Source organism: Colletotrichum destructivum, chromosome 3, assembly GCF_034447905.1.
Source record: "Colletotrichum destructivum chromosome 3, complete sequence".
Lineage (NCBI taxonomy): Eukaryota > Fungi > Ascomycota > Sordariomycetes > Glomerellales > Glomerellaceae > Colletotrichum > Colletotrichum destructivum.
This window is the reverse complement of record NC_085898.1, coordinates 926722-953022: the sequence shown is the minus strand read 5'-3', so window position 1 is coordinate 953022 and position 26301 is coordinate 926722. Positions and strand designations below refer to the sequence as shown.

Sequence of the window (26301 nt, the reverse complement as noted above, 5' to 3'; positions counted from 1 at the left end):
ATTCCGCCCTTTGCCCCTTGCGCAGGTTCTCCTCACGGAAAGAGACTGGCCATTCGACCCCTCACTTACGTCCTGCAGCCTAGACCCCCTTCACGGTTAATGCTGGGCCTGTTTATCGATCCTCTCTCTATATTTTTATCTTTCACTTGTGAATAACCCTCAGTCGAACTAATACCGGTTCCCTTCCATGTAACATCTGAGGGCCGACGTGAGCAACCATAGAGAGAGTGTGGGGTATTTCTCTTACGAAGACAAAGCTTAAGACCCTTGAACGTTGAACGAACGAGAGAGCCTGGTCTACGAGATGCGTCGTGAGGGGAACATGGCGGCGAGCGCTGTCCTCTTGTGCCTCGCCACCGCATGCGTGTCGGTCCACGCCCAGCAGTGGGACTGGGATGAGCTTGGGGTAGGTTGCATTTCCATCTAATTTCGGCTCGATGCTACTGAGGGGCCGGCCGCCGGATGGGATGGGATCTTGGGCGGATGGAGATGATGTCGTACATGCGCATGCATCCCCGACATGCGGTTGTCTATATGAACCCCTCCACCCGGCGTCTAACCCTCAAGATTCCCATCCCACCGGCTCAGCCTCTCTATCAAGCCGCCGGCCAAGTCCACTTCGGTAATCGAGAGTCCAAAGAACGGCGGTGATAACCAGGGACAACCATCTCCCTTTAAGTAGACCTGCCACAGACCCCTCCCCGCCGACCTCTTCGCGATGCGCTCCGCACACCTCCTGCCGGCCTCCCTCGCGGGCCTCGGCCTGTCGCGGACGGCGGCGGCGCTGGTGAGCCGCGACGGCGTGACGGGACGCCTCCCCGCGCTGGGGTGGAATTCGTGGAACGAGTACGGCTGCGACATCAACGAGACGGTGTTCCTGACGGTGGCGCAGCACATGGTGGATTACGGGCTCAAGGACCTCGGGTACGAGTACGTCAACATCGACGACTGCTGGAGCGACAAGGTGCTGCGGCGCGACAACGCGACCAAGGAGATCGTGGTGGACGCGGTCAAGTTCCCGCGGGGCATCAAGTACGTGGCAGACCGGATCCACGCGATGGGGTTGAAAGTCGGGATCTACAGCGACGCCGGTGAGTTTGTCCGTTACGTAACCGATACCATGAAGAACGTGTGTGTGTGTGTGTGTGTGAAAGAGAAAGAGAGAGAGAGAGAGAGAGAGAGAGAGAGAATGCTGTGTGGTCTAGTGTTTAGTCTTGCGGCAACGCTCTGACATGATCATTACAGGAACATCCACCTGCGGCGGATTCGAGGGATCGTTAGGTTACGAGGAGATTGACGCCGCGACGTTTGCGAAATGGGGTATCGACTGTAAGTTGGTCACCACATGGTCACTCATCATATTCATCCCTCTCACATTTACCCCTTGCTTCGACTCCCTGGGCTTTACCTAATTACTAGGACCCGTTACTGAACTTACCCCCATGGCAGACCTCAAATACGACAACTGCAACGTGCCCAAGGAGTGGTTCGACGACTGGAAATACGTGCCCGAGCTCTGGCTCGGCGGGCCCCCCAATGAGAACCAGGACAACGGCGACCCGGTCAACTCCAAGACGGGCAAACCCGCGCCGGCAGGGTACGACTGGTCCACGTCGGTGACGGCGGAGCGGTACCGGCTCATGCGCGACGCGCTGCTCGCACAGGAGCGCACGATCCAGTACTCCCTCTGCGCCTGGGGCCACGCGCACGTCGAGGCCTGGGGCAACGAGACGGGCCACAGCTGGCGCATGTGGGGGGACATCTACCCGGAGTGGTACGGCCAGCACCAGTGGTCGTGGGGCCTGATGCCGATCCTCAACCACGCTGCCTTCTGGAGTGGGCCGGACGTCAACGGCTTCTGGGGCCACGGCGACTGGGACATGCTCGAGGTCGGCAACGGCAACCTGACGTACGAGGAGAGCCGGAGCCACTTCGCGTTCTGGGCGGCGCTCAAGAGCCCGCTGATCATCGGGACGAAGCTCGAGGGGATCCGGCCCGAGATCCTGGCGATCCTGGCGAACCGCGAGCTCGTGGCGTTCAACCAGGACCCGGTGTTCGCCGGGGCGGCGCAGCCGTATAAGTGGGGCATTAACCCGGACGGGGCGTGGAACTTGACCCACCCGGCTGAGTTCTGGGCCGGCGAGTCGGTCGAGGGAACACACGTGTTCGTGCTCAACACGCTGGCGGGCACGGAGGAGAAGGCGATCGCGTTCGCGGACGTGCCGGGCTTGAAGGCTGGGAAGAGGTACGCCGTGCACGACATGTGGACGGGCGAGGACCTGGGCGTGTTCGAGGGCGAGGTCAAGGTCGAGCTCAAGAGCCACGACACGGCGGCGTTGAGGATCAATGAGGTCAAGTGCGTACCCAGACCGGCGCGTGCGTGAGACGGGTTTTGGCCGTGGAGGGTTTGGGATGGCATGGGATGGGGGGAATAGACCGAATGGTAAACCGGTCACGGGGGACAGAGCTCGTGGAGACTCCAACCACCGCCCCCCCTGGATGCAAGGGATGAAATACTTCAGCTGTCATTGTCAATAGTCTAAATGGACAGACCACACACCCCAACCCCTTCCCCGTTCGAGAAGACGAAGAAGTACCGGATTTTCCGAGTGGGATGTCAGTCAATAGTAAAGTAACAATAATAAAAGTGTCAATATTGTTCTGGTCTCTTTACCACCACCACCCCCCAGCTCAGCCAGCAACGCAACTTCATCTCTCATTTTGATGAAAACAGCCCGTCCGCATGCCAGACCAGTCCAACCCCCTTCCCCGTTGAGGCTATTCCCATGATCCCTCGCCACGCGCGCCCCCCGCCCAGCTCGCAAATTCATATTACATCACGTTCCCTCGCCCCTTGGTACCATATTCCTTCCCGGTCTTTTTTCTGTGGTTCTCTATCCTCCAAGGAAATTGCGGAGGGGGGGGAAATCGGCCTGTGGACGCACGCGGCTCTCTCTCCCTTTTCTGGGCCTTCCATTGGAATGCATTCCCTGGGGTGACGGGGGGATGGCAACCCATTCCACGCAGCCAGATTAGCCTGAGACCACCCGCCATCGCCGGGGCGTTTCCTGCCAACTAAACAAACCCAGAACCATCGTCACGGGCGGCGGGTCGCGCGGGAAAATAGATGATAGCAGGGCCCTTGTGGGCAATGGAGCCAGCCATCCTTCCGTCTCGTACGCGGCCTAGGAATCGCCTTCATCTCGGGTCTTGTGATATTACCACGGCCGTGCTGTTGATGTTGTTGCCGCTGATGCTGATGCTACTGCTGCTGCTGCTGCTGCTGCTGCTGCTGCTGCTGCCTCTCTTCTCAACCCTCGCTTGAATCTGATCCCACGTTTCCTGTATTGGTTTCCATTCTTCCCCGGTTTGTTTACATACACACACACTACCAGTTGACCGAGCTGCCTTCCTGAGACGTCTTTCCTTTGCCATACTCTTGAGCCTCTCCTCTTACTCAGATCCCTACTCCAATACATACACACACACGCACATTCACACCCAGCGAAACACTTACACAGCAGTCTGGAGGAAGCAGGGTGAAGGCCGACAGCGACTGACAACCATCATCGGCCCCCCCCTTACACCATGAGAGATCCTGGCCGTGGTCTCATCGCCCCGAATACCGCCGTAGTCTCTTGGATACCACCTCGATCGCCGCTTCGGACGTGAGGCAGCTAGCCGCCTGATCACGACCAACCCCCTTATCCTGCCTACCCCATCGTGTCATGTCGCGCCTGTTCCTGTTCGCCCGCGAAGATTCTGAGGGAGGAAGCGGCGGCGGTGGCGGCGGCGGCGTGATGACGTTGCCTATCCTCCTCGCCGTCGCCATCGGGGGCGGCGTGCTCCTCTTCATATGCCTCGCCTACCTCCTCATCGCCCTCGCCGGCCGTCGCCACCGCTCCGTAGCCCGCACCCGCTCCGCGACGCCGGGCGTCAGACTCGACCTCGAATCGGAAGGCGGCTCGATCCGCACGCCCAGCCCGCTGCCGCGCCCGCGCCGCCTGACGAAGCAGAAGCCCGGCGAGACGTACGCCGACATGGCCGAGATCCAGGGCAAGCCATACCGCTCGCTCTCGTCCCTCATGTTGCCGCGGGGCACGACATTCGGCAGCGGCGGAGGCCACGACGAGGACGCTGGCAGGTACCAGCGCGGCGGGCACATCCGGAGGAACAACAGCTGGATCGACGAGGACGCCATCCACGGGCCGCGGGTGCAGAGCGACGGCAAGAGGCTGAGCATCCGAGACAGCTTCATTCTCCGCACGCCAACGCTGCCGGACCTGTTCGGCCACCACGGGCACAAGGAGGACGGCGACTTCCGGCACGACCACACCAACTACCCGCTCCAGCAACCCCGTCCCGTCAGCCTGCCTGCGCAGCGCAGTCACGCCCCGCGGATGCCGTTGCCGCGGACGGCCTCGTACGAGCTCGCCGAGAAATTGGCCGCCGCCGCGAGAGGCGGCGTGCCCCCGGGCCCGCAGAGCTTTCAGCAGGGGCCGCCGGGACCTCCAGGTCAGCGTCCGGTGCCGTTGCAGCGGCTGCGGCACAAGACGACCGAGTCGGACCTCGCTGAGATCCTGCGGTCCACGGAAGAGAGGCTGCAGAACGGAACGCCCAGCAACAGCAGGCCGGCAACCCGGCAGCGGGCAGCGTCGGCGTCGGCGGGATCGAGCATCAAGACCCAGCAGGTGTCGCCAACCAAATCGCATTCTCCAGCCAAGGCCCAGTCGTCCACCAGGTCCCTCTCGCCTGAGAAGAACCAGTCCCCGGCCAGGTCGCAGTCCTCCGTGAAGAGCCAGATGATCACACACGTCGGCCACGCGTTGGACTCGGATGCCCAACGCATTATGGCCGCCCGCACGCCCAGTCCGTCGAAGCGTATGATCGCCGTCCCGATGCTCGCGGCGACCCCGGCGCACCAACACAAGCGAAATATCTCGCAGTGTTCCGCCAACTCCGACGCAGACAGCTTGTTTGGCGAGACGACCCCCGAGGTCGAGCACACCCAGCCCACGGGGCTTTCGAGCCCGAGCAGGCGGTCGGACAGCAACTCCCCGACAAAGCCCACCGAGAACGGCGAGTCGGTAGAGTCGCCCGGCAGCGACGCCTCGTCATCACTCTCGACCCTGTACAGCGTCAATGAACCGGAGGACGACAGCAAGACGGGCGGCACGAGAAAGCCGGAGGGTATCGTCCGCGGACGGAAACCAAGGGGCCTCGTCATCGACACGCAAATATGCGACCCGTTCGTGACGCCGGGGCCGCCGGAGGTGCCCCTGAGGAGCCCGAAGCGCCAGTCGTCCAGTCTGCCGCCGTTGCGACGCCTCACGCCGCCCGAGCAGGACGTGATAAAGGAGACGATCGTCTACGCTCCCTTCCATTCGAGATCCGCCAGCAACTCGCCGGTGCCGAGGCCGCTGGACGTGGTGAAGCGCGGCAGCGTCGCCGCCGGCCAGAGCCAGACGCATGACGCGCTCACGATGTACCCGTCAGACATGGCCCCGTCTCCCGAGACTGTCCAGCCCAAGAGCGTCACGTCAATGAAGCCAGTGTTCCTCGTCTCAAGCACGAGCGTCGGCAGCATGCAGGCCACCGCGGGCACGTCTCCCGAGGACAACGGTCGACCGCCGAAGCCCGGAAACAACAGCAACAACAACAACAACAACAACAACAGGCTGACGTTCGGCCAGAAGGGTACCGTCCTGCCGCCGCCTCTGAACCTGAGGCCAGGCCAGGGGTCGCCGAACCGCGAAGCCGTGGTAATGGGCAGTCCTGAATCGCTACTGCGCGGCCGCACCCCTCCGACAACACGCAGCGGTTCGGGATCCCGTACGCCGACCTCGCCGACACGGAGGCCTTTGCCCAGCCCCGACCTTTCGACCGGGTCTCCCACGCCCCGGCGGCACAAGAGACGCGGCATGGCCAGTCCGATCCGAGACCGCGCGCTTTCCCGACAGCCGCAGATCAAGGAAAACCGCGTGCTCTCCAGCTCTGAATACCCCTCCATCGTGCTGAAGCCGGCCGCCTCGCCTAAGCGAAACTCGTCTCACCGGGACTTCGCCGTCATGGGGCTCCAGTCGACCGTAGCGCAGCTCCGACGGATGAACAGTCAAATGAGCACCTTCAGCGCCGGCTCCTCCGTGTCGGACCCGGAGAGCCCGACGCTTCCGAACCTGCGCGGCGGCGGCTTCAGCCCGGACAGGAGCAACAGCCGCGTGAGCAAGATAGGCCGTCAGAACTACCTCTCCCTGGGCGCGAGTCCGAAGTCGAGGCGGAGCACGCGCTCGTCCATCCGGTCGGCCAGGAACTCCATCGCCGTGCTCAAGGGGCGGCCGGGGACTAACAAGCACCTCGATTCGCTGCGGGTAGCGGTCGAGGAGAAGGAGGCGGAGGCGAGAGAGGGCTCGCTGATCAGGGGGCCACGACCACTCGTCCTGACACCCAGAAGGGCCGGGAGAGGATCACCGGGGGAGACGAACGCGGCGACAGACAGTCCCACGCGGCGGAGAACGGCCCATATCGACGGGGGGGACCAAAAACACTTGGAGAAGGCCAGCAAACGCAAAGGTGTTTATGACAGCACGGCCGTGTTGGACATATATCGCAAAGACGCTCGTTCACTGAGCTCCCCGAAGAGTCCTGCGGCTGCTGGAACCAAGAGGCGCAGCCCGAGCACGAGGATTTGAGTTTTCCCCTGATACCATTTTATTTTCCTTTGTCCCCTGGCGACACTTTAACGATTCGAGATGCTGCAACAAGCGGGTAGTGTTTCTGGGCCGAGGGCTCTTCTTAAGTCGAGTACGGCGTCATTGTAATATCTCGTAGATCATTAGCCACCTGACAGATGTCACAATCACTCATATCAAATATATTCAGACAAGTCGTGGAGCAGCTGGTCGAAAGCCCGTCGGCGCCTCATCAGCCACAATGTGATCGAAGGCCTCCTAAGAGACGAGTAGCCGAAAATGCCGTGTCCCTACCTCGGTTTTTTTTTATTGAACCCGGGCCTTATCCATGGTATCAAGTCGTTCCTCGTCAGTTCTTTTCTTCTACGCCCACTGTCCTGTCCACACAGGTCATGACTCGCCCACGCGCGGACGCTTGTTGTCGGGGTCGTCGTGACCGTTCACGCCGCCGTTGACCTCATCGTGTCCTCGAACACGCCCGGCGCCCTCGCCCAGCTCCCCTCCTTCCGCATCCGCCTCTCCATCCTCCTCAGCGCCGTTCTGGCCGATCCAGTTGCCGTCGGCATCAAAGTGCTCGTGCACGTTCTCCGCCGTGATCCAGCCGGCGCTGCCTGGGAACGCCGGGGGCAGGCCGCCGTCGTGAGCGCCGTACAGGACCCCGGTATAGCCCTCGACGGGCTCATGCTCGCGCTCGCCCTCGAAGACGATGCGGCCGTCCTCGTCCTCGTCCTCCTCGTCGACAGGGTCGGGATGCAGGTCGGAGCAGGCCGAGATGGCGTCGTAGAACTTCTGGACATCGGCCTGGGGGCTGCCGGCCGCCAGGGCCGGGACGAGGGTCAGGTCGATCGTCTCGAAGTCGTCGTCGCCGTCGCCGCCGTCGGCGAGCTGCAGCTGCATCCAGATGGCCTGGAGAGGGGTTCCCTCGGCGGTGGTGCCGACTTGCTTTACCGCGTGGATGGAAATGGAGGGATAGGGGATCTCGACACCCGCGCCTTGTGCAGCGGAGAAGACGGTGAAGTTCCTGTGCGAAGGGTGTCAGCGGGAGTCATCGAATGACGCTTCGGAGGGGGTGAACGACGGTGCGGGGAGGACGGGCTTACTCTGACGTGACAAAGACGGAAACCAGCTGCTCGACCAGCTCCTCGGAGAGCTCTCTCAACGTGGCGCCCTCAGGGGCAGAGGCAGCGGTCGCGACATCCGCAGGGAAGACGGCCAAGCTGCCCTTCTGCGAGGCCGGGATCCAAGCCTTTGCGCCGTCGAGGTGGAAGTGCAGGACGGGCTTTCCGCCGAAGAAGGTCTCGGGGGTTTGCGCCTGATGCTCCTCGATGGGGATAAAGTCTCCGAGAGAAGGTGGAGAGCGGATTGTCGTGGGCAACATGGTGATGATGTGAAAGAGGTCCTGCAAGGGACTCTGCTTGTGTTGTGCTGTTAAGCCGCTCATGGTGGGGGAAGGGGGGGAGATTTGGGGTGTGTCTTGAAGCTGGAGAAAGTAAAGCTCTTATCGCTATCACCACGTGATGTGTTTGAAGTCCCTTGTGCCAGGCAACCTAGGTCCAGCTGACATAAGGATGTTTTATCAGGATAGGGAAGGCGGTGAATTCATCTTTGGTCGGATAGGAGGTCATTGTCCCCACTGCTTGCGCTAAATGCACTAATTGCGCTCGGAGGCGTCTGAGCCCTGGACTAAGCAGCGAGCTTCCCCGCCGATATTCCCCACGAACACCACCAATGTCACCCTGCCGCATCTTCGATCTGCCAACGGGGTTCTCACGTACTGCCGACTTCACTCACTCACTCACTTACTCACCCACTGTGCGTCGCGGGGACGACGGGATCCTTCGCATCTGCCACTTCATTCTCTTCGCTTTCGGACCTTCCGAGCCTTAGGCAACTCTTAAATTGCGAAAGACTTCTGCTACAAACTGAACCGAGCTTGTACGGCCTTCGAAGCGGCGTGTTTGGTCCCGTCCTCTCGTTTCTCTCTCTGATTCCGTCTCTCTGTCGTCTCTCTCCTTTGCCCACTGACGCGTACATACCAAGAAGGCATAGCCTTTTCTCCATCATGTATAACAACCGTACGTACTGCTTTTCCCCCATCCTTCACCCTCGTCGGTAAAGGCCATGATACTGACCGACACCGCCCAGGCTCCCACCCGCTCCTCGAGCAGGTCCCCCTGACCGTCTCCCCCTTTATCTCGCTCCCCGCCGCCACGACGCTCTCATACAACTACAAGGCCATGCCCTCGGCCCTGCCACCCTCCGCGACGGGTGTCCCAGCAGCCGTGACGGACGACGCGGCAGCCGCGGCGGGGGGGAACAACGGTGGCGGCGGCGGCGGCGACGGATCTTCCAACAATAAGCCCAAATACGTCATCTCGCAGTCCGGCCACGCCGCGCACCCAGACGACATCATCGCCTCGTGCCGCGCGCTGCAGGCGCACATCACCAAGATGCAGGAGGACGCCGAACGCGACCTGCGCGCGCTGGAGACCAGGATACAGGAGCGCGAGCTCGCCGAGAAGAGGAGGGTCGCGCCCGGGTGGCTGGACAGCGAGGCGCGCATCCTAGAGCCAGAGAGGGCCGGCGGCGGAGGGTCCGAGGTCGAGGAGGCGGCGGCGGCGGCGGCGGCGAGAGATACATCGGCGGTGGCGGGGACGAGCGAGATGCCGTTGAACGACCAGGGGGCGGAGCTGGACCGCGTGTTTGGAGGTTTGAGCATGAAATAGAGCGAGCGCATGTGGGAGGGGGGGCTGTTTATCTGTTTATTGGCATTCTGCTACTACTGGCGTTGGGCACACTGCGCTATTTTCCGTTCTGGGACTTATACATTCTCCGCGCTTCTCTTACGATAGATCGGACTTTACCAGAGCTCTCTTGCTGATTGAATCAATCTTTCTTTTTTCTTGGCTGTCCATATCAAAGCCGAGAGCCTAAATGTCACTTCCCGGTTTCGATTCTGGCCCCCGGATGATGAACCACTTAGACAGCCACGCGGATGTCAATCTCCCAAGGCATCAAGACATCTCACAGCATTGCAAGGCTCAGTCAATAACTGTCACGCACCTTCGATCGACTCTCCTTGGTTGGATAAATATTATTTTCTAACAATATATTCACGGACACTTCAACGGTGACGAGGGAAACACCCACTATCCTACGATGACTCAAAAGTCAAACACGTCCCCGGCGCTCTTCTTGCTCCATTGGTGCACCAGCTTGTCGCCCGAGCGGTGCTTCTCCCGGAAGAGGGCCTCCGTCAGGTACTTGTACAGCCAGATGCTGGCGCCATTGTACACGATGTTGTGGTCGCTGTCGGTGAAGGTCAGCCAGTTCATCTTGGACTGCGGCACGCCGGCGCCGACGAGCAAATCGATGAGGGCGGCGGCGTTCTGGTAGTGGACGTTGTCGTCGCCGGTGCCGTGGAGGATGGTGAACTCGCCCGCCAGGTTCTTGAAGCCGTCGGGCTTGCGGACGGCCGTCTCATTGTACCCCTCCTCGTTCGCCTCCAGCGTCTTCATGTAGCGCTCTGTGTACAGCGAGTCGTAGAAGCGCCAGTCGCTGACGGGGGCGACGATGAGGCCCGACGAGAAGACGCCCGAGTCGGCCTCGAGGACCTTGGCGGCGAGGTAGCCGCCGTAGGACCAGCCAAAGATGCCGATCTTGCCGGCGTCGACAAAGGCGTTGCGCGCCGCCAGCTCCTTGGCGGCCCAGATCTGGTCGAGGGGCTCGAGGCGGCCGAGGTGGCCGGCGACGGTCGACCGGAAAGCGCGGCCCTTGAAGCCCGTGCCGCGGTTGTCGACGGTGTATGTGATGTACTCGAGCTCCGGGTTGGAGGCGATGAAAGCGCGCCAGTTGATGGACTGGTAGCGCTTCGTCACCTCCTGGGCGCCGGGCCCGCCGTAGGGGGTGAAGAGGGCCGGGTACTTCTTGGAGGGGTCGAAATTGGCGGGCAAGCGCTGCATGACGTTGAGGGTGTAGCCGTCGGGGTGCTCGAGCTCGAAATACGTGATGTTGGGCAGCTTGTACTCCTGTAGGCGGGCGACAAGGGCCTCGTTGCTCGTGACGGTCCGGATGGGTTGGGTCGAGTTGACGGCGTAGAGCTCCTGGTAGGGGACGTTGGGGCCCTGGTAAGTCAGGATGTAGTAGCCGGCCGAGGAGGAGAAGGAGGCGCTCCAGAATCCGGCGACAGTGTCGTCGACGAGGGCCTTCTTGCGGCCGGACGGATACGAGACGGAGTAAAGGTGGCGCTCGGTGCTGTGGTGCTCAGTGGAGAGGTAGTAGATGAGTTGTCGCTTCGTGTCGACCTTGAGCACGGCCGAGACCTCCCACTCCCCGCTGGTCAGCGCGATGGGGCTGCCGCCGTTGACCGGGTAGAGGTAGAGGTGGTTCCAGCCGGACTCGTCCGAGAAGTCGAGGAAGTAGGCGTCGGTGGAGTTCTGGAGGGAACCGATGTACTGGATGGCCAAGTTGTTGTCGAGCCATCCGTCGGAGCCGTCACGCTCCCGGATGACCTTGGAGGCGTAGCCCTCGACATCGACGCGGACAAGCTTCTCCCGGTCCTGGACGCGGTTGAAGGCGCGGTAGACAACGCTGGAATGGCCCGTGGTCAGCCACTTGACCTCGCCAACGACGAGGTCGTCGGCAGGGAACGCTTCAATGGCGACGGGTGTCGTCTCCTGGGTGGCGAGGTCGAGGAGCGTCAGCGCGACGGTCGGGTTCTTGCTGCCGACCTTGGGGTAGCGCAGGTCCAGCTCGACGGGGTAGGGCGGCGCAATCTTCTGATTGTCCATGAAGTAGGGGATGGTGAAGGTGTCGACGCCCGTCTCGTTGAAGCTCAGATAGGCCAGGTACTCGCCGTCAGGGGAAAACCACAGCGTGCTTCTGTCGCCGAAGATCTCTTCCTCGTAGACCCAGTCAGGCACGCCGTGGAACAAGTCGGGGCCGCCGTCGTCTGTGATCTGAGAGATGGAACCATTCCTGCTGAGGAACAGGTTGTTGTTGCGCACGAAGGCCTGGACGAGTGTGAGTAGTGGTTCTGGTTTTGGTTCTGGGTCTGGAGTGGATTTGGACTGGTGCAGTGGAGGAAAGTTGGCAAGACTTACAATGGCATCGCCGACGGGGGCAAACTCGGCGTACTGAATATCGCCCACCTGGTCCTTGACCAAGGGCTCCAGCAGGCCGGACTCGACGTCGAGGATGGAGTAGTCGGCAAAGTACGAGTAGCGGTACTGCTTCGTGGAGTTGGTGGCGAAGAGGACCTTTTTCAGATCAGGGCGGATCCAGTACTCGGCGTAGTCGGGGATCTTGTCGGCGGCCACAAAGGTCTCGGTGGCGCCCGAAATGATATTCTCGATGACGAGGCTTTTGTTAGAGACAGAGATGAAGCTCCCGTCCTGGGCGCCCGACAGCCAACTGACAGACCGGGAGCTGGCGCCGAATTGCGGGGAGACGACGGTCTCGTTCCACGTCACGATACGGTCGCCGCCACCTACGGGCTGGTGTGGTGGGCGAGGCGGGTCGATGGCGGCGGTCGCGCGCAGCAGCAGGGCCGCGGTGACGGCTTGGAGGAGCTGGCGAGCCATCTCTGAAGTCTGCGTGGGGTTTGCGTCTGCTCACTGGTGTTTGTCAGGGAATCCCTGGCGCAAGAGAGGACGGGAGCGGGGAGACGGAGACGGGAATCGGAAGAGACGCGGGCGAAGATGGCTGCGAGAGGAGCAGCCCATAACTTTATAGCTCTATCTTGTCTCTGCCTTTGCCTTCTCTCAAGAGGGGTCGGACGAAGACCATGCAAATCCATGCAATCGACGACGCAATCAACCATGCGGGCTGGCGTTGCAGTGGGACGGTACGACGGCTCACCGGCCCAGTGCTTGTTGTTCAGTTGGAGTCGGTGATTGCATCTTGTGTTCGGATGCCAAGAGCGCATGATGGAGCTTCATCGGCCCTGGCTCATCTGTTCATGTCCTCTTGCCGTCCATCGGTCTCGGCGGCTGTTGTGAGTGGTTGAGGCTTAAATTGTTGGAGCAGACGAACTTCATGGGTCCGACAACGACCTGCCCGAGTTGGCCTGATGGCTGTCCATACCAAGACCCGGAATTGACGACATGGAGACCTCCGAGAGGGTCATCGGTTGGTAGTTGCTGTTGGGGAGTGAAGCGGAGAGGAAATAAAGAAAAACACAAGGTGAGGAAGCGAAGCCAAGACTTCCTTTTCGGGAAGGTTACATTTGAACCGGAGCAAGTGTGACGGCTCGGTGGATCATCTCAGGCGTAGGACGCCGGGGGAGGATCGGTCAAGAGCCGTTCTCTGAGTCCGGCCACCCCATCGCCGAGGACATGGCGTCGGTATTTGGCGACGGGAGGATTCGGAACACGCGGCGAAGGATTTGTCGCCTCTCAAATACCGCTCAGTTTCCCTTGCATCATAGTGTTGTGCAGATTGGGTCGGCTCAACTTACTTCTTGTCTGCTTATCTCACTCGCTGATTCTTACTCACTGATTCTCACTCTCACCCACTGGAGCTCACTCACTGAGTGGGGCTCACTCACCAACAAGCTCAGCACAACTCATGTGAGACAGACTTCATGGACTCTCTTGACAAATATGTCTTTAAATCACCATCACTCTCCCGCCATGTCCGAGTAAAATCCCCTTGCGAGTTCAGCCAGTCCCATCGGCTCCGAGCTCATTTCAACCAAATATTTATGGGCCATTATCCCAACCCACAACTATCAATTTGGCAATACCACGAACGTCCAAAAAGTTCTGGATTCCTGCCTCCCCTTCTCTTATCAATTCGATTTTCCACATTCTCTTTACACACTCTTGAAATTTCTCACAGAAGTTCAATCACTGACTCGGTTTAATGTCAGATTGGCTAAGCATGTCGTAAATTTTGTATCAAAAGGCAGGGTAGGCCGGCTAGTCGAAGAAGAGCGGCTGCAGATTGCAAAATGGAGATGGTTCCAGAATCACCTCTAGTAGTATTAAATCTGTACCAACAGAGTTCTATACTGATATCTCCAACTACTGGTAATAATCCTCCTAGAACTGCCTCGTCGCCAACGACTGGTTCTCCGGCGTGAGTTGTTGCCCTGAGCCATTGTGGACCTGTCAAGACGCTCAATGCGGTTGGCCTTTCTGTGGAAGCAACAACGTACTTCTGCGTGTTAGTAAGTCCAGGAAGGAGGAGGTTGTATGCTTCGAGTTTTCTTTTTGTAATTTTTTTTAAAGCTGAAGCACGCAGGTTTAGTTGCGTCCTTTCATCCTGTTATCGAATGGGCTCAGTGGTCCTTTCGCGCAACCTACTGGCATGTTTTGCCAAGGCAGTACATTCTCCCGAGCTTCCTGATCACGTCATCAACGATTGTCCCACTGGAAAGATGCTAATCTAGAATCGGAACTCGAGATTAGCAAGATGATGGTGCAAACCGAAGAAACAAAAAGCTACGAGAGAGAGAAAGAAAAGATTAAAACCCGAATAGGCACAAGCACAAGCCGAGACCCCTGCTTGTTTCCTAGGTAGGGAAAGATTTCCAGGACCGAGCGCTGGGTACTTTCATATCATTTCCACTTATGGACCCCCGAGAGAAGATCTCTCTTGTCTCTCCTTTTTTAAACAGCCTAGTGAGGTACGGCAGTGATATTGAGGCAACCAATATTTTCTAGCCTCATTATCTCGCGCTGTTTCGAAATTCAATACAACATATGCAACGTCTGGGGAATGTGACACAAGGATCCATAACCTCGCGTTTAAAGAACATGTAGCGACCTCGTCGTAATTTGCGCGCCACTGGAAAAACTCCCCACTCGTAGAATTGGAATGGTGGAAGGGCTGAGGGAACAGGATGGTGCCATGGGCCCCCGTTCAAATGTTTTACACATTTGTCATGTTCCAGACATTGTCCTCAGCTTACTCCCCAGAATGGAATATGCTTCGGAATCCGGCGAAGAAGCTTTGACGGCAGTTGAGATTGCTTTTCAGCCGTCCTGCTACCAGAACTTCCAACGCCATTGAAGAAACATGGGCTGAGGTTGAAGATTAATGGGAATCCGGCCTGAGTCCCCTTGGCCAGGACCAGGACCAAGAAATACAGCCCCCCCACACTATGGAGAGACATGTCTCTCGCCACAGTTGCCGTTTCTTGCGTCCCATTTCGCTGTGGTACGCTTCTCAGCAACTAAAGGCTTTAGACATATGCGTCGCCGCCTCCCTCTTTCGAGACAACTTAGCAAGCAAACGGGCCCAGCAACACAGCCCAGGCGCTCAGTCTTCATTTTTTTCGAATCCGTGTAACCTGTGCGGTTGCTTGCTTCCTGCTGGGGGGATCTCTGTGAGACATCGTCGAGTACGAACCCGAGGCCAAGAGTTCTCTCCCCCCCCCACCATCACGGAAGCCAGGGATGGTGCTTCCCCGGACCACACTTTGGTCGAGGGGCCTCCCTGCTGGGCCATCACATCGCCGCTTTGGGTGAGAGGATCGACGAGGGGGGGAAACCCGGGTCATCTACGATTGGACATCGCCTATCGCCCCATGGGAGCACCATTGTCCAAGCATCAATTTCGGATCTGACCTGCGATGCAACTGCAATCATGTCAATCATATCATGAACCGTTTGTCCTTCAAACCCGTTTCAATGATATCTCAAGTACACGCACCACATTCCCTCGCACTCTAGGACGCCCGCAGGCACAAAACCTGAGACAGCGTTAATAGTCTCCTCCCTTCCCCCCCCTCCAAAAACGTTTGTGTGTTCAGCCGAAAGAATCCGGGCTGCCAACCGTCGTTCCGGAACGGCGAGAAAGAAAAACACAAGACGCCAGCCATCCTTGTCGGCCGTCCAGGCACTCCTGCGGCACAGGTCAATAAATCCGAACCCTGGTCGTTGTCGAACCTCGGGACCTCCCAATGACAGTTCGGATCTCGACCCCCATCAAGCATGATCGACAGCCTTTCGCTCTCGGCTTTTCGCTGCTCACCTGGATTCCCCTCGCCAAAGACCTACAGCAACCTAGCGTTTCTCTTGTCTCAATTCCCTGTCTTACGTCACACGTCCATGGCTGCCACTCTGCAGAAAAGGGCACGCATGGCTAAACCGTTCTGGGCGCCGTCTACAGCAGTTTACCCGATCTGCCGTCTGCATGGAACATGTCACCTTTCACCTGTCACCTTTTTTTCCCTCTTCGTCAGGCCATGGCGTGGCATTTGGCGTTCTGGGCCCTGGGGAATGTGTGTGTCTTCTCTCCCCCTCCCCCCCCCCCTTTCGACGGAGCGCAGGCATTGATTCCGTGATATCTGATTCCCGCTAATGGGCCGTACCCTTCCCGCCAGACACCCATCCAGTGATGCCACTTCGACTATGTGTCTGTCAGATATCGTATGTGAGCTCAGACGGCCCTGTCAACCTTGCGGGATGCCACCAATCACCGTCCGCCTGGTGGCATGCATCCTGCCCGCGTATACACCCGGGTCGACGCCCTTTGCGGATGACGGCGTTCGTGATATCATCTCACGCCCGCCTCACCTCTCACCCTCGGTCAAATGACCGGCAACAGCGCAAGCCTGGTCCGGCGAGACATCGTTGACGGCTGTCCCACAGTCCAAGCCGGACTGAGACTTGACGCAGGGCTTGGGGATATTTGTTTCCCTGGCGCGGTTTCTCTCTTCGAAAGTCTCCGAAGATGCAGTCTGAACTGTTCCCCCATCCGCGAGTCTTCTCACCATATTGGCATTCTCGATTCAGAGAGGCGTAAGGTGCCCCGAGCGCACCCGCTGCAGACCTCCCGTCATCCACCACACCCGCTCGCGCTGGGCGCTTCCTCCTTGCACCATCCTCGACAGGGACCTTTTCTCAATTCGGCAGAAGAAGAAAAGAGAGGCCTGACATGGTGTTGTTCTCTGATGGGACGGTACTCTCTTGGACGCTGCGGGCCTCTGCTTGACATCCAATCACAGTTGCTGATCATGGTTTGAAGGTAATTCACTGCCCGGGTAGCCACATGCCGCCGTTTGCTTCACGAACTCACTCAAAGCCAGAGCTCTGCGGGTTGACTCACTGTCTCTCGAGCGAACTAGATAAGGGACACCGTTTTTCTGGGTTCTCGACGTTGTCTTGAAGCACACAGTTCCCGTAAGAAACTCCGACAACGACTAAGTAGCAGAGGAAGCAATGGCGAGAGAAAACGTAACCCGAACACCGAGGAGGTGGTCCATTCTGGAGGACTACATTCATCAGCTCACTCCTTATGACAAGTTCGTCTCCAGTATCGGCAAGAATGGGCGACCTGCGAAATTCGAGACCGTGGACATGGCCGACCTCACAACCATCGGCTCGCTACCGGGAAAGACGGGCGCGAGGGTCGTCACGAGAAGGTCCTCCGGTATATGCCCGACGTCGAGATTCGTCTTCAAAGGCATCGACTTCGAGAGTTACAAGAGAGACGGCAGAGACTTCAGAGAACATCAAGAGAAGACGCTCCTCCACGAGATCCGCACCCTGCACGCCCTCCCGCCCCACCCGAACATCATGCCCTGTCCCAGGATTCTCGTCGTCGTGCAGGACTGCGACAACAAGCACCGCATATGCGGCTTCCTGCAGCCCGCCATGGAGAAGGACTCGCTCGATGAGCAGATCATGCGCGCGAACAGGGCGGGCCGGCGCCTCCCGGCCAAGCTCAAGGCCAAGTGGTGCTACCAGATGGCCCTGGCGATCCAGCACACACACCAGGTCGCCGAGAGCTTCCACATGGACCTCAAGCCTGGCAACATCCTTGTCGATGACGATAACAACCTGCGCCTCATCGACTGGGAGCAGAGCGGCTTCTCCATGTTCACACACCCGCCCGAGATCACCGTCGATCAAGAGGCCGAGGAGGAGTCGCGCCCCGGCACCGCTGTCGACGGCAGCGGCGGCGGCGGCGGCGGCGGCAGGCCGAGGATCATCTACACGCCCCACGTGGGCGGGCCGCGCAGGAACCAGAAGTGGGGGTTCCCGGACTGGAATGTCCTCCCGGAGTGGAAGACGACGTGCCCGCGGGCTGCGGAGCTGGCCGAGGTCTTCAGCCTCGGCAGGACGATGTGGATGCTGCTTGAGCAGGTCGAGCAGTCCGCCGATCGGGCCCGGTGGACATCGGCGGCGAGGGACGTGCCGGAGGAGTGGAAGGACATGGTGATGCGGTACATTGAGAGGGACCCGAACAACAGACCCGAGTTAGACGAGGTCGTGGCGTTTTGGCGGAGACAAGTTTAGGTAACGGGGCTGTGGTGATGTATATTCTTAGACAAGTGTATAACAAAGATAAATTCCAGCACAGAATTATAAGTTCTAGTCCGAGACATTCGAATAATCTTCATCATCGAAAGGTATTCTTCACAGCACGTGTAACAACGCTGACAGGCATCAAATCATTGGTGTTTTCATCGAGGGATTTATGTTCAACATTCAACGACTTCATTGGGCACAGTGTAAGGTGATTCACACCGAGTCCGACCCGCATGAAGAAAGTACAAAACAGCATTCGGGTTTGAGGCAAATCGAACTTGGTATTGTGCCAGATGTTACTTAAACATAGATAATACAGTTCCCAAAGCGACTGACAGTAAACCTCTACATAAATAGAAAGACACAGATAGTAAAAATTACGAGAGTATCCAAGTTGCGGTTTGCGCTTGAAGGCGACATGAGTCCTTTTCGCCCAGGGCACAAAGTCCAGAGCCGAGCACCGCACCACTGACAGCTGTTTGTCCCACTTCGTCCGAAGAAACTGTCCCGTTGTCACTGACGAGTAGGAAGTTGAATAGCTCCCCATCCTCCGGAAAGAGGAGCCTCAGGACGCCGTGTCTTGCGGCCCTTTCGAGTTGTGCCGCATCGTGGTCCGTCAGGACCTGGACCTCGATCTCCCACTTCGCGGCACCCGCGACGGCGACGACGACGGCCGCCATCGGATCCTTCTGGGTCCCGGCGCCCATGTGATAAGAGAACGAAAACACCCTCGCGCATCTCCGCCGTCCTGCGACGCCGGCTTCTGTGAACTGTAGCCCGGAGCCCGGGTGCATATGGCCACAGAGCTGATTCAGAACAGAAGGCATCGCGTGGTAGGGCCCGGGAAGTCCTCGTTCGCCGTAGAGCTGGGCGAGAAACACCGATTCGGTGGGCATCTGTCTGATCAGGTGCAGCATGCCCTCTTCTTGGCTCCATCCGGCTCCCCACATGAGCCCCAAGAGCGGGAAAGCTGCCCTCACCCTGTCGACAGCGTCTTCAGTATGGGTGTGCCTGTAGGCCTTGACCAGGTCAGATAGCTCTGCCGTGGCTCCGGCGGTAGGTTTCCTACGTAATATCGACAAAGTCCTCAACAAACCACCAAATCGGTAGCCGAGCTCAACCGCTTCCTCTTCCAACAACGATACAATTTCATCCAAATCCGCCTCTCCGTCTGCTGTCTTGACGAACACCTTTTTCCCCAGTCGTGCCTCCGCCACGGTCCACATTCTTCTGATCCAGCGACCCAGGGATAGAACGACAGCGACATCGATGAGGCTGCCGGTGGACAGTTGCAAGGCGAGAGTGTCCAGCACAACGACCTTATCCGCCTGTCGAAATATCGAGGCTATGTTGTTGATGACACCGATGCGGAGGAACTCGGCCTCGGTCTTTTGCGCGGGGTCCATGTCCTCGAAGATCTCCGGCATCGCGAGAGCGTCTACCCATAGCCATGTTGCGCCACAGCGGTTGAAAAACTTTGCGAAGTGGGATTTATAAATTCCCTTCTTCCTCGCGCTGGAGTCGAGCTTCCCGGAGCCCTGTGGATCGCTCCACCCCATGGTCTCTTCCCAGGCGTGAGACATGACCGAATACCCCGACTTCATCACCTGGAATTTACCATCGCGGTTTACGCAAAGGGCAGCTTGTTGCTGGATAGACTGGCGGACGAGGGTAGCTGGGGCCTTGACGTATCGACCCAGCTCCGGGACGAGCCTTAGCAGCTTGCCGGTACCGGATTCGCCTGGATACCGACTCAGCTCCGGACCACACGGATTGTGATTGCGCCCGCGCAGTGTCAGTTGGCGAAGCACTGGCTCGACATCGGTGGGCTCCCAGAGCCGCAGCGAGGTTCTCATAGCCAGCATGGCCCTCGAGGAGTCGATCCCATGACGCTCCAGCAGCCTGCGGAGAAGGACCTGGTTGAGATCGGTGTTCTTTCCGACTTTGTCAGGGCCGGGGTCGAGGAGTCTTGTTGGGCCATCGAAGGCGGGATCGTTGGGCTCGTTCAGAGTCGTTTGGTAGCTGAAGGTGCCATGCCGCACGAAGAGACGGTCCGGCCTGGGTGCTGTAACGCCCTCCAGGGCCATAACTGATAAGAAGATGAAGAGAATGAGACAATATACAGCAGTCGAACAAAAATTGACGGGAAGCACCGCGAGCGCGCTCACATTTACCGTGATTTTAAACCCCAAAAATGTCCTGGGCTGACAAGTCATGAAGAGAAGCTAAAGCAAGGGGGGGCCCGTTGTCAGACCATCAACCTGGTCGAGTGTGTTGGAGCCATTGGCCAACGAATTACCGCCCTAACCGTAGCCGCCCGAAAAGCTGCGCGTCGAACTGCACGTCAGGAATACCAAGAAACCCAATTTGTGAGTGCTGGGATTGGCTAGCGCTTATCCTGTATCTTGTGTCTTCTACTGGCAATCTACCGCGAGTTTGGCTACCAGAGGTCATCATGAGACATGACATCAACCCAAAAGAAAGGCCCAGCAGGCCGCGGCCTCACTAACAAGCGCTTGAATCAGAATCTTCGATGCCCATCAAAGTCACGGAAGCCGAACGAAATTGGCTGAGTCTCCTCGGCGTACCAACAGCCGATCTTGCGGCCCTCAATCTGGGCCATGACGAAAAAAGCATTGCAGGTGCAGGCTAGTGACCTTCAGCTGGCGCCGACGAGGAAGATGAGCCGATCGATGGCTTCATGGAAGCCGTTGCAGAGGGGCGGTGCTTTTTTGGTCTGCAAACATCAGATTGCAGACGATGTTTCCGTTCGACCGAAGAATAGCAAGCCAGGCGCTGGTTGTTGAGACTCTGGATAGGGGCCAGGCCGGCGAAGTGGATGTACTGTTTGCGACAGCACTGAGGGCAGTCCATGATGAGTCGAGCGGCGAACAATGTTCAGTCTTGTTAAGACACTGATATGGTTGGAGATGTATGGTATCTGTATGCATACGTTGGTTGGCTTGAGACTGATTGATATCAGTCAAGTTGCAGACGTTTCGATATCATCATGTTCAAGTCAAAGCGAAAAACTTGGTCAAAGCCATTCCTTTAATTTCATGTATGCACTTCTATTTGGTGCCATTTTTACTTTTGTTACTTTTGATTTCCCGATTTTCCAATCGACGTATCGTTGAAACGTCCCAGATCTTGCTTGCTCTGAGACTAACAGCCAGTCAATGAAGAATCTACTGGTTGCCCAGCGTCTTTCCGAGCTCCTCGCCGCGGGACGTCGCAGCCTTGACGGCCTTGTCGACAATGTCCTGGAAGCCGGACGCCTCGAAGCTCTGCAGCGCGGCGTGCGTCGTGCCGTTGGGGCTGGTGACGTTCTTGCGCAGCTGGCCGGGCGCCTCGGGCGACTCGACGAGCATCTTGCCGGCGCCGAGGCAGGTCTGGGCGGCCAGGCGCTTCGCCTGCTCGGGCGAGAGGCCGAGACCGACGGCGCTGGAGATGAGGTGCTCGACCATGGCGAAGAAGTAGGCGGGGCCGGATCCTGCAAGGCGGGTTCAGGGTTAGTTAGTATTGGCCGTCCTTTCTTCTCTTCTGTCACGGGCAGCGCAGGCAGGCAGGCAGGCAGGCAACTAAGCTCGTGAATCCCGGGCGACTCTACATACCCGACAAGCCAGTGACGACGTCAATCAGCTCCTCCTTGTCGACCCACTCGGTGGCCTTGCTGACGCTCGCCATGAGCGCCTCGGTCAGCTTCTTCTCGTCGTCGGTGACGTCGGGGGCGGCGAATAGGCCCGAGGCGCCCTCGCCGACGAGGGCGGGCGTGTTGGGCATGACGCGCACGACGTGGGGCGTGCGGCCGTCGTCGAGGGCCAGCCACTTCCGCAGGGCCTCGAGGGTGATGCCGGCGGCGATGGAGACGACGACGGGGACGGTGTCGCGCCCGGAGGCAGCGGCGCCGAGCTCGTTGCAGACGGCCTTGGCGACCTGGGGCTTGACGGCCAGGATGGCGATGTCGGCGCCGGCGAAGGCCTCGGCGTTGGAGGTGGTCGTCCGGACGCCGAGGGCGGCCATCTTCTCGCGGTTCACGTCCCACGGCTCCGAGACGATGACGTTCTGCTTGTCGATGCCCTTGGCGACCAGGCCTCCGATGATGGCCGCGGCCATGTTGCCGCCGCCTGGCACGATTACCCCGCGTTTAGTGTGAATTCTTGGTGGAGAGAGAGGGGCACGGATGATGAAGAAGATGATGTAGTTGTTGTTGCTGTGACCACGTACCGATGAAGGCGATCTTGCTGGACTCGAGAGTAGGCGCCATTGTGGAAAGTGTGTATATGTGAGTTGGCTTGGATGGGTGAGATTTCAATAACACGCTGTGAGTGAGTGCCTCTAGGCTTGATATAACATGTGAGAGAGAGTGTGTGTGCGTAGCCACTCGGAAGATGTTTGACAGGTTTGACTCAGCTCGGAAACAATGGCGCCGGTCTCGGACCCACAACTTTGGCGGGCACCGACGAGTTTAAATGCCGAACGGTGACAATTCCCGAAGGCCCGGAGTTTGGTGTTGTTGAGTTGCGACAATCAAACTGCCTATTTTCACACACAAGAGACCTTAACTTGAGTCCTGTTTAAGAGGCGAAACATGGTTCTTAGTCAACACCAATGCTAGGGAAGATGCTTGTTTTGTAATACAAAAAACTAGAATTACGGAGGGTGGTAGTAAGCTGCATCCCCTCAAAGAGTGCTGCTGGCTAGGGATGGGGAATTTCGCTTTTATACTCAGACTTGGAACTAAAACAATAAGAATTCTGTGAATGATTTGTGCTCTGAATCATCGCAACATGTAGCTAGCAAATCATCTAGGACAAAAAGACAAGAAAGATAAAAGCCTCGACAGATCCATGCAACGCTGGCGCTGTTTTTGTCTCGAACGAATTAATTCTACTATTGCCTGTAATTATCCTTTTACTCCCAATAGTTATTAAAGTTAAAGTGACGCCCGTCTTTCTAAAGTGCTACGCTGTCATATCCTGTCAGGAGGAATATCGATGCGGCTTACGCCGAAAGAGAAATTGGAGAGAAAGAAAAAGACTTCGAGCCACAAACGGCCGGCCTTGCCTCAACTGATGGCAGTTGATCTTCGTCATGTCTAAAGCAATGGAATCCCCTCCCCCAACCATCATCTACACATGAATGTCGCCATATCCAGTCTCGTCACCAGTCACGACGTCGACCGACAACGGCGCCTCGTACGGCGCGCCAGACCCGCTGAACACCCCCTCGAGAACAGGGAACGGGATGTCCCTCCACGTCTGCTGGATCTTGCGCGCGCTCTCCAGGAACCGCGTCCTGACGCCCGCGTAGCCGGGCGCCACGAGCGCGCGGTCTCTCTTGACGAACTTGCCGTCGACGAGCACGTGCTCGACGTCGCCGACGCTGGCGTGCAGGATCACGGCGGCCACGGGGTCGACCCAGCCAAGCAGCGCGGGGCTGCCGCCGTCCCAGACGATGACGTCAGCCTTGGCGCCCTCGGCGATGACGCCCAGATCCGGGCGGCGCAGGGCGAGGCCGCCGTTGCGCGTGGCGAGGAGGAAGGCCTGGTCGGCGGTCATGGGCGTGCTGGTGGGCACGCGCCAGTGCTGGAGCACCTGTTGGTAGAGCAGGCGGCGGGTGCTCTGCAGCCAGAGACGGGCCTGTGTGAGGATGTCGGTGGAGAAGGTGAAGTGGGTGTCGACGCCCAGGGAGCCCTGGTCCTGGATGAGGTGGCTGTGCGGGTGCGTGTGGCCGTAATGCATCTCCGATTCGGGCGTGATGGAGATGTACTGGTTCGTGGAGCGGAGGAGGGAGGCGCCTCGGTAGGTCAGGAACGAGGCGTGGGAGAAGACGATGGGGATGCTGATGTTAAGGGCGCCGATGGCGTGGAGGTCCTCGGGGCTGTTGGTGTCTGAAGCATGTGATGTCAGTAGTTACACAAACACGACGAATCCAAGGTCGGTGGCTGGTGGCTCAGGAGCAAGAAAGACTTACATCCCCACTGCCCCTGCAGGCTGTGAGTCGTGATCACGGAGACGTTGAACTCCTTGGCGAGGTCGACGACGGCGTTGACATCGGCGAGAACGGGGTCCGGGCCGAAGAAGTCGCAGGCGATGCCCAGGCTGGTCGCGGTGCCGTCGAACTCGGCCCTGGTGGCGATGTCCCTAAAGTTGTCGAGCTGCTCCGACACGGTGTAGTTGGTGACGTTGTGGAACGCGTACGACCAGAACACGCGCGCGCCGCTGTCGATGCTCCCCCTCAGCCCGGCCTCGGAGGTCTCGTCGGACCAGGTGTGGTGGGCGTGGTCCAGCGTCGTGGTGACGCCGGCGTTGAGCGCCTCGTACAGGCCGGCGAGCTGACCGATGTAGACGTCGTCGGCGCTCAGCAGCCCCGCGGCGGCGAACTCGCCGTAGCGGGTGAAGTACTCGGCCAGCGACGTGTTGGAGGCGATGGTCTTGAAGGCCGTCTGCCAGCCGTGGCGGTGGGTGTCGACGAAGCCGGGCGTGATGATCTTGTCCGTCGCGTCGACGACCTCGGTGTCGTTGGACGTCCGGGGTAAGGGCTGGTCTGCCGTGAAGATGGACGTGATGCGGTCGTCCGTGATGAGGAGCGAGCCGTTGCGGACGACGTTGAGGGCGTTGGTGTCCGCGTCGAAGGCGACGATGGTGCCGCCGCGGAGGAGGACCGAGGATGCGCTTGCCAGGCTGGCCGTGGCCGTGAGGGCCGCTGCCAACGTGAAGGAATGCATGGCGGATGTAGACAAAGGTTGAATCAGGCCGTCTTGGATGTCTGTTCTCTCACTTATAGGTTGGCAGACATAGAAACAGGCCGAGCTTCCCGGGCCGGGGCTTATATAGCCATTCAGAAAACGGCCAGAGTCGCATCGCGTCTAGCTCGCGTCCAAAATCCCTCTCATCCGCTGACATGTTGACCTGGAAAAGTTCAGCTTGGCACCCCTCCGCCCCCCAAGAGGTGGAATCCGTTGTGGGTTCCTGGTGTTACTGGAGGGATGGAGGAGGATGCTGACTATCGTCTGACTCTCGTCTGACTGTTCTGATGTGAGATCCGCCAACGCGAACGAGTGCGCTCCATCGTGCATGCCGGATCGACCCAATGGCAGCAGGGCAGGCTCTTGGATGCTTCTGACTTTCGCTGGCGTGGCTCGGCGAAAGGTGTACTGGACATGCCGTCATAGGGACGTCGAGAGCCCGAACCACTATCGCGTGGAGCATGGATCGTGGAGCATGGGTCGTGGGGCCAGGCTTCGTGCTTCGCGACGCCGCGGCTTCGGCTTTGCTTTTAACCCGACGGTTCCCTCGAAGGTGGGTTTGTCCCATTTTCCAAGGTTGTGGGCTCATACGTGATGGATATTGCCTGCTTTCCCTGTCCGGTTCTAGCTCCGCCTTGGACAGAAGTCTCTTAGATTGCCCCCGCAATCGTTAGCGCTGACTGAAGAGGACTTGTTTTTCGTATTCACATCTATCTACCATTAAGAAGACAGACACACGCACATTGAGATAGAGAGAGATAGAGAGAGATAGAGAGATCCTTGACTAGCCAATGGAATAGCAGGTGGTGACAGATCCGGAAGCCCAAAGATGAAAACTTGGGCTCAGACTTTGCCTCCGCGCTACTTCGGCATCTTTGCAGGACCCACTCCGATCCCCGGTCTCCGGGCCCGGCCCTGTGGCTAGTGGCTTCTCCAGATTCTAATTCGGCAGTGCCGGGACAAGGGTCATTGCGCGTGCAACCGGTTTCTAGAAGCTCTGTGTTGGAGCCTTCTCACTCGTCGTTCGAAGTGTTTCTCACTCTATATTTCTATGTTGTCCACGTCCTTTTGGGATGCCAGCCAAATCTTAGCATCTCATCGTCCAAACGCAGACCTGTATTGTTATGTTATCCTCGGTCATCACTACCCAAAAGCAACCAAAACGTAAAACCACCTCACATTGTTCTCCTACGCAAATGGCAGCTATTTGCTAGCTATTGTATTACACTTGCTCACCTCTGACCGCTCATATCGCTCCTTAGAGTGGGCAATTCAACCCCACATTCGGTCAACCTGCAATCGGGAGCGACGGATTTACGGAATCACGGAAATACATGCACGCATCATCGTATGTGTTTTGACCCTCTCTGTCGCTTCGGTCCCAAAAATCGACAACAAGTTTTGATTTTGATGAATGTACCCGTCTGGAGTCCGACAAGGTGATGGATTGGAATGATCAGTTTGCGCCGACATAAGGGGACGGCTCCAAAGATCTCAACAATATGCCCCCTCTGCCTCAGGGGGGTGCAGAGACCGCCCTCACTTACACTCATGGGGTAAGCCCAGACAAAGGAGACGAACCCGACGGCCCATCATTCAA

At 58.5% G+C, this 26301-nt stretch overlaps 9 protein-coding genes across 9 annotated transcripts; 4 read left to right on the top strand and 5 right to left on the bottom strand.

Annotated features, from left to right (window-relative positions):
* The first annotated feature begins 586 nt into the window (after window positions 1-586).
* CDEST_04375 (Putative glycoside hydrolase family 27/36, glycoside hydrolase, family 27, aldolase-type TIM barrel) lies at window positions 587-2637 on the top strand. Its single transcript, XM_062920534.1, has 3 exons — window positions 587-1091; window positions 1246-1329; window positions 1450-2637. Exons 1-3 carry the CDS (start codon window positions 719-721, stop codon window positions 2382-2384), a joined length of 1392 nt encoding a protein of 463 aa, XP_062776585.1. The 5' UTR covers window positions 587-718; the 3' UTR covers window positions 2385-2637.
* Window positions 2638-3728: 1091 nt separating this feature from the next.
* CDEST_04374 (uncharacterized protein) lies at window positions 3729-6689 on the top strand (the record flags this gene model as incomplete). The annotated part of the gene is made up of 1 exon (XM_062920533.1): window positions 3729-6689. One exon carries the CDS (start codon window positions 3729-3731, stop codon window positions 6687-6689), a length of 2961 nt encoding a protein of 986 aa, XP_062776584.1.
* A 143-nt stretch (window positions 6690-6832) lies between these two features.
* Window positions 6833-8145, bottom strand: CDEST_04373 (Putative PH-like domain superfamily, protein ICln/Lot5/Saf5). The gene is made up of 2 exons (XM_062920532.1): window positions 7790-8145; window positions 6833-7710 (listed from the first exon to the last, which is right to left on the bottom strand). The coding sequence occupies exons 1-2, from the start codon at window positions 8128-8130 to the stop codon at window positions 7080-7082; spliced, it is 972 nt and encodes a 323-aa protein (XP_062776583.1). The 5' UTR covers window positions 8131-8145; the 3' UTR covers window positions 6833-7079.
* A 267-nt stretch (window positions 8146-8412) lies between these two features.
* Window positions 8413-9594, top strand: CDEST_04372 (uncharacterized protein). The gene is made up of 2 exons (XM_062920531.1): window positions 8413-8764; window positions 8835-9594. The coding sequence occupies exons 1-2, from the start codon at window positions 8752-8754 to the stop codon at window positions 9413-9415; spliced, it is 594 nt and encodes a 197-aa protein (XP_062776582.1). The 5' UTR covers window positions 8413-8751; the 3' UTR covers window positions 9416-9594.
* A 186-nt stretch (window positions 9595-9780) lies between these two features.
* CDEST_04371 (Putative peptidase S9, prolyl oligopeptidase, catalytic domain, dipeptidylpeptidase IV) lies at window positions 9781-12363 on the bottom strand. Its single transcript, XM_062920530.1, has 2 exons — window positions 11792-12363; window positions 9781-11701 (listed from the first exon to the last, which is right to left on the bottom strand). The coding sequence occupies exons 1-2, from the start codon at window positions 12269-12271 to the stop codon at window positions 9854-9856; spliced, it is 2328 nt and encodes a 775-aa protein (XP_062776581.1). The 5' UTR covers window positions 12272-12363; the 3' UTR covers window positions 9781-9853.
* Window positions 12364-16063: 3700 nt separating this feature from the next.
* On the top strand, window positions 16064-17938 carry CDEST_04370 (Putative protein kinase; the record flags this gene model as incomplete). The annotated part of the gene is made up of 1 exon (XM_062920529.1): window positions 16064-17938. Exon 1 carries the CDS (start codon window positions 16859-16861, stop codon window positions 17936-17938), a length of 1080 nt encoding a protein of 359 aa, XP_062776580.1. The 5' UTR covers window positions 16064-16858.
* A 389-nt stretch (window positions 17939-18327) lies between these two features.
* CDEST_04369 (uncharacterized protein) lies at window positions 18328-20037 on the bottom strand (the record flags this gene model as incomplete). The annotated part of the gene is made up of 1 exon (XM_062920528.1): window positions 18328-20037. The coding sequence occupies one exon, from the start codon at window positions 20035-20037 to the stop codon at window positions 18328-18330; it is 1710 nt and encodes a 569-aa protein (XP_062776579.1).
* A 909-nt stretch (window positions 20038-20946) lies between these two features.
* Window positions 20947-22353, bottom strand: CDEST_04368 (Putative pyrroline-5-carboxylate reductase, 6-phosphogluconate dehydrogenase-like domain superfamily). Its single transcript, XM_062920527.1, has 3 exons — window positions 22178-22353; window positions 21565-22077; window positions 20947-21443 (listed from the first exon to the last, which is right to left on the bottom strand). The coding sequence occupies exons 1-3, from the start codon at window positions 22215-22217 to the stop codon at window positions 21139-21141; spliced, it is 858 nt and encodes a 285-aa protein (XP_062776578.1). The 5' UTR covers window positions 22218-22353; the 3' UTR covers window positions 20947-21138.
* A 441-nt stretch (window positions 22354-22794) lies between these two features.
* On the bottom strand, window positions 22795-25094 carry CDEST_04367 (Putative metal-dependent hydrolase, composite domain superfamily). Its single transcript, XM_062920526.1, has 2 exons — window positions 23927-25094; window positions 22795-23843 (listed from the first exon to the last, which is right to left on the bottom strand). The coding sequence occupies exons 1-2, from the start codon at window positions 24678-24680 to the stop codon at window positions 23083-23085; spliced, it is 1515 nt and encodes a 504-aa protein (XP_062776577.1). The 5' UTR covers window positions 24681-25094; the 3' UTR covers window positions 22795-23082.
* Between the last annotated feature and the right edge of the window lie 1207 nt (window positions 25095-26301).

Excerpts from the sequence above, each read along its gene's own strand:
- CDEST_04375 (XM_062920534.1), top strand. The coding sequence starts at position 719 with ATGCGCTCCGCACACCTCCTGCCGGCCTCCCTCGCGGGCCTCGGCCTG. Across the intron at positions 1,092-1,245 it reads CGGGATCTACAGCGACGCCG|GAACATCCACCTGCGGCGGA; the intron begins GTGAGTTTGTCC and ends TGATCATTACAG. Across the intron at positions 1,330-1,449 it reads TGCGAAATGGGGTATCGACT|ACCTCAAATACGACAACTGC; the intron begins GTAAGTTGGTCA and ends CCCCCATGGCAG.
- CDEST_04371 (XM_062920530.1), bottom strand. The coding sequence starts at position 12,271 with ATGGCTCGCCAGCTCCTCCAAGCCGTCACCGCGGCCCTGCTGCTGCGC. Across the intron at positions 11,702-11,791 it reads CCCCCGTCGGCGATGCCATT|GCCTTCGTGCGCAACAACAA; the intron begins GTAAGTCTTGCC and ends ACACTCGTCCAG.
- CDEST_04368 (XM_062920527.1), bottom strand. The coding sequence starts at position 22,217 with ATGGCGCCTACTCTCGAGTCCAGCAAGATCGCCTTCATCG. Across the intron at positions 22,078-22,177 it reads CAGCAAGATCGCCTTCATCG|GCGGCGGCAACATGGCCGCG; the intron begins GTACGTGGTCAC and ends TAATCGTGCCAG. Across the intron at positions 21,444-21,564 it reads CGTCGTCACTGGCTTGTCGG|GATCCGGCCCCGCCTACTTC; the intron begins GTATGTAGAGTC and ends CCCGCCTTGCAG.
- CDEST_04373 (XM_062920532.1), bottom strand. The coding sequence starts at position 8,130 with ATGAGCGGCTTAACAGCACAACACAAGCAGAGTCCCTTGCAGGACCTC. Across the intron at positions 7,711-7,789 it reads TCCGTCTTTGTCACGTCAGA|GAACTTCACCGTCTTCTCCG; the intron begins GTAAGCCCGTCC and ends CCCTTCGCACAG.
- CDEST_04367 (XM_062920526.1), bottom strand. The coding sequence starts at position 24,680 with ATGCATTCCTTCACGTTGGCAGCGGCCCTCACGGCCACGGCCAGCCTG. Across the intron at positions 23,844-23,926 it reads CCTGCAGGGGCAGTGGGGAT|ACACCAACAGCCCCGAGGAC; the intron begins GTAAGTCTTTCT and ends CACATGCTTCAG.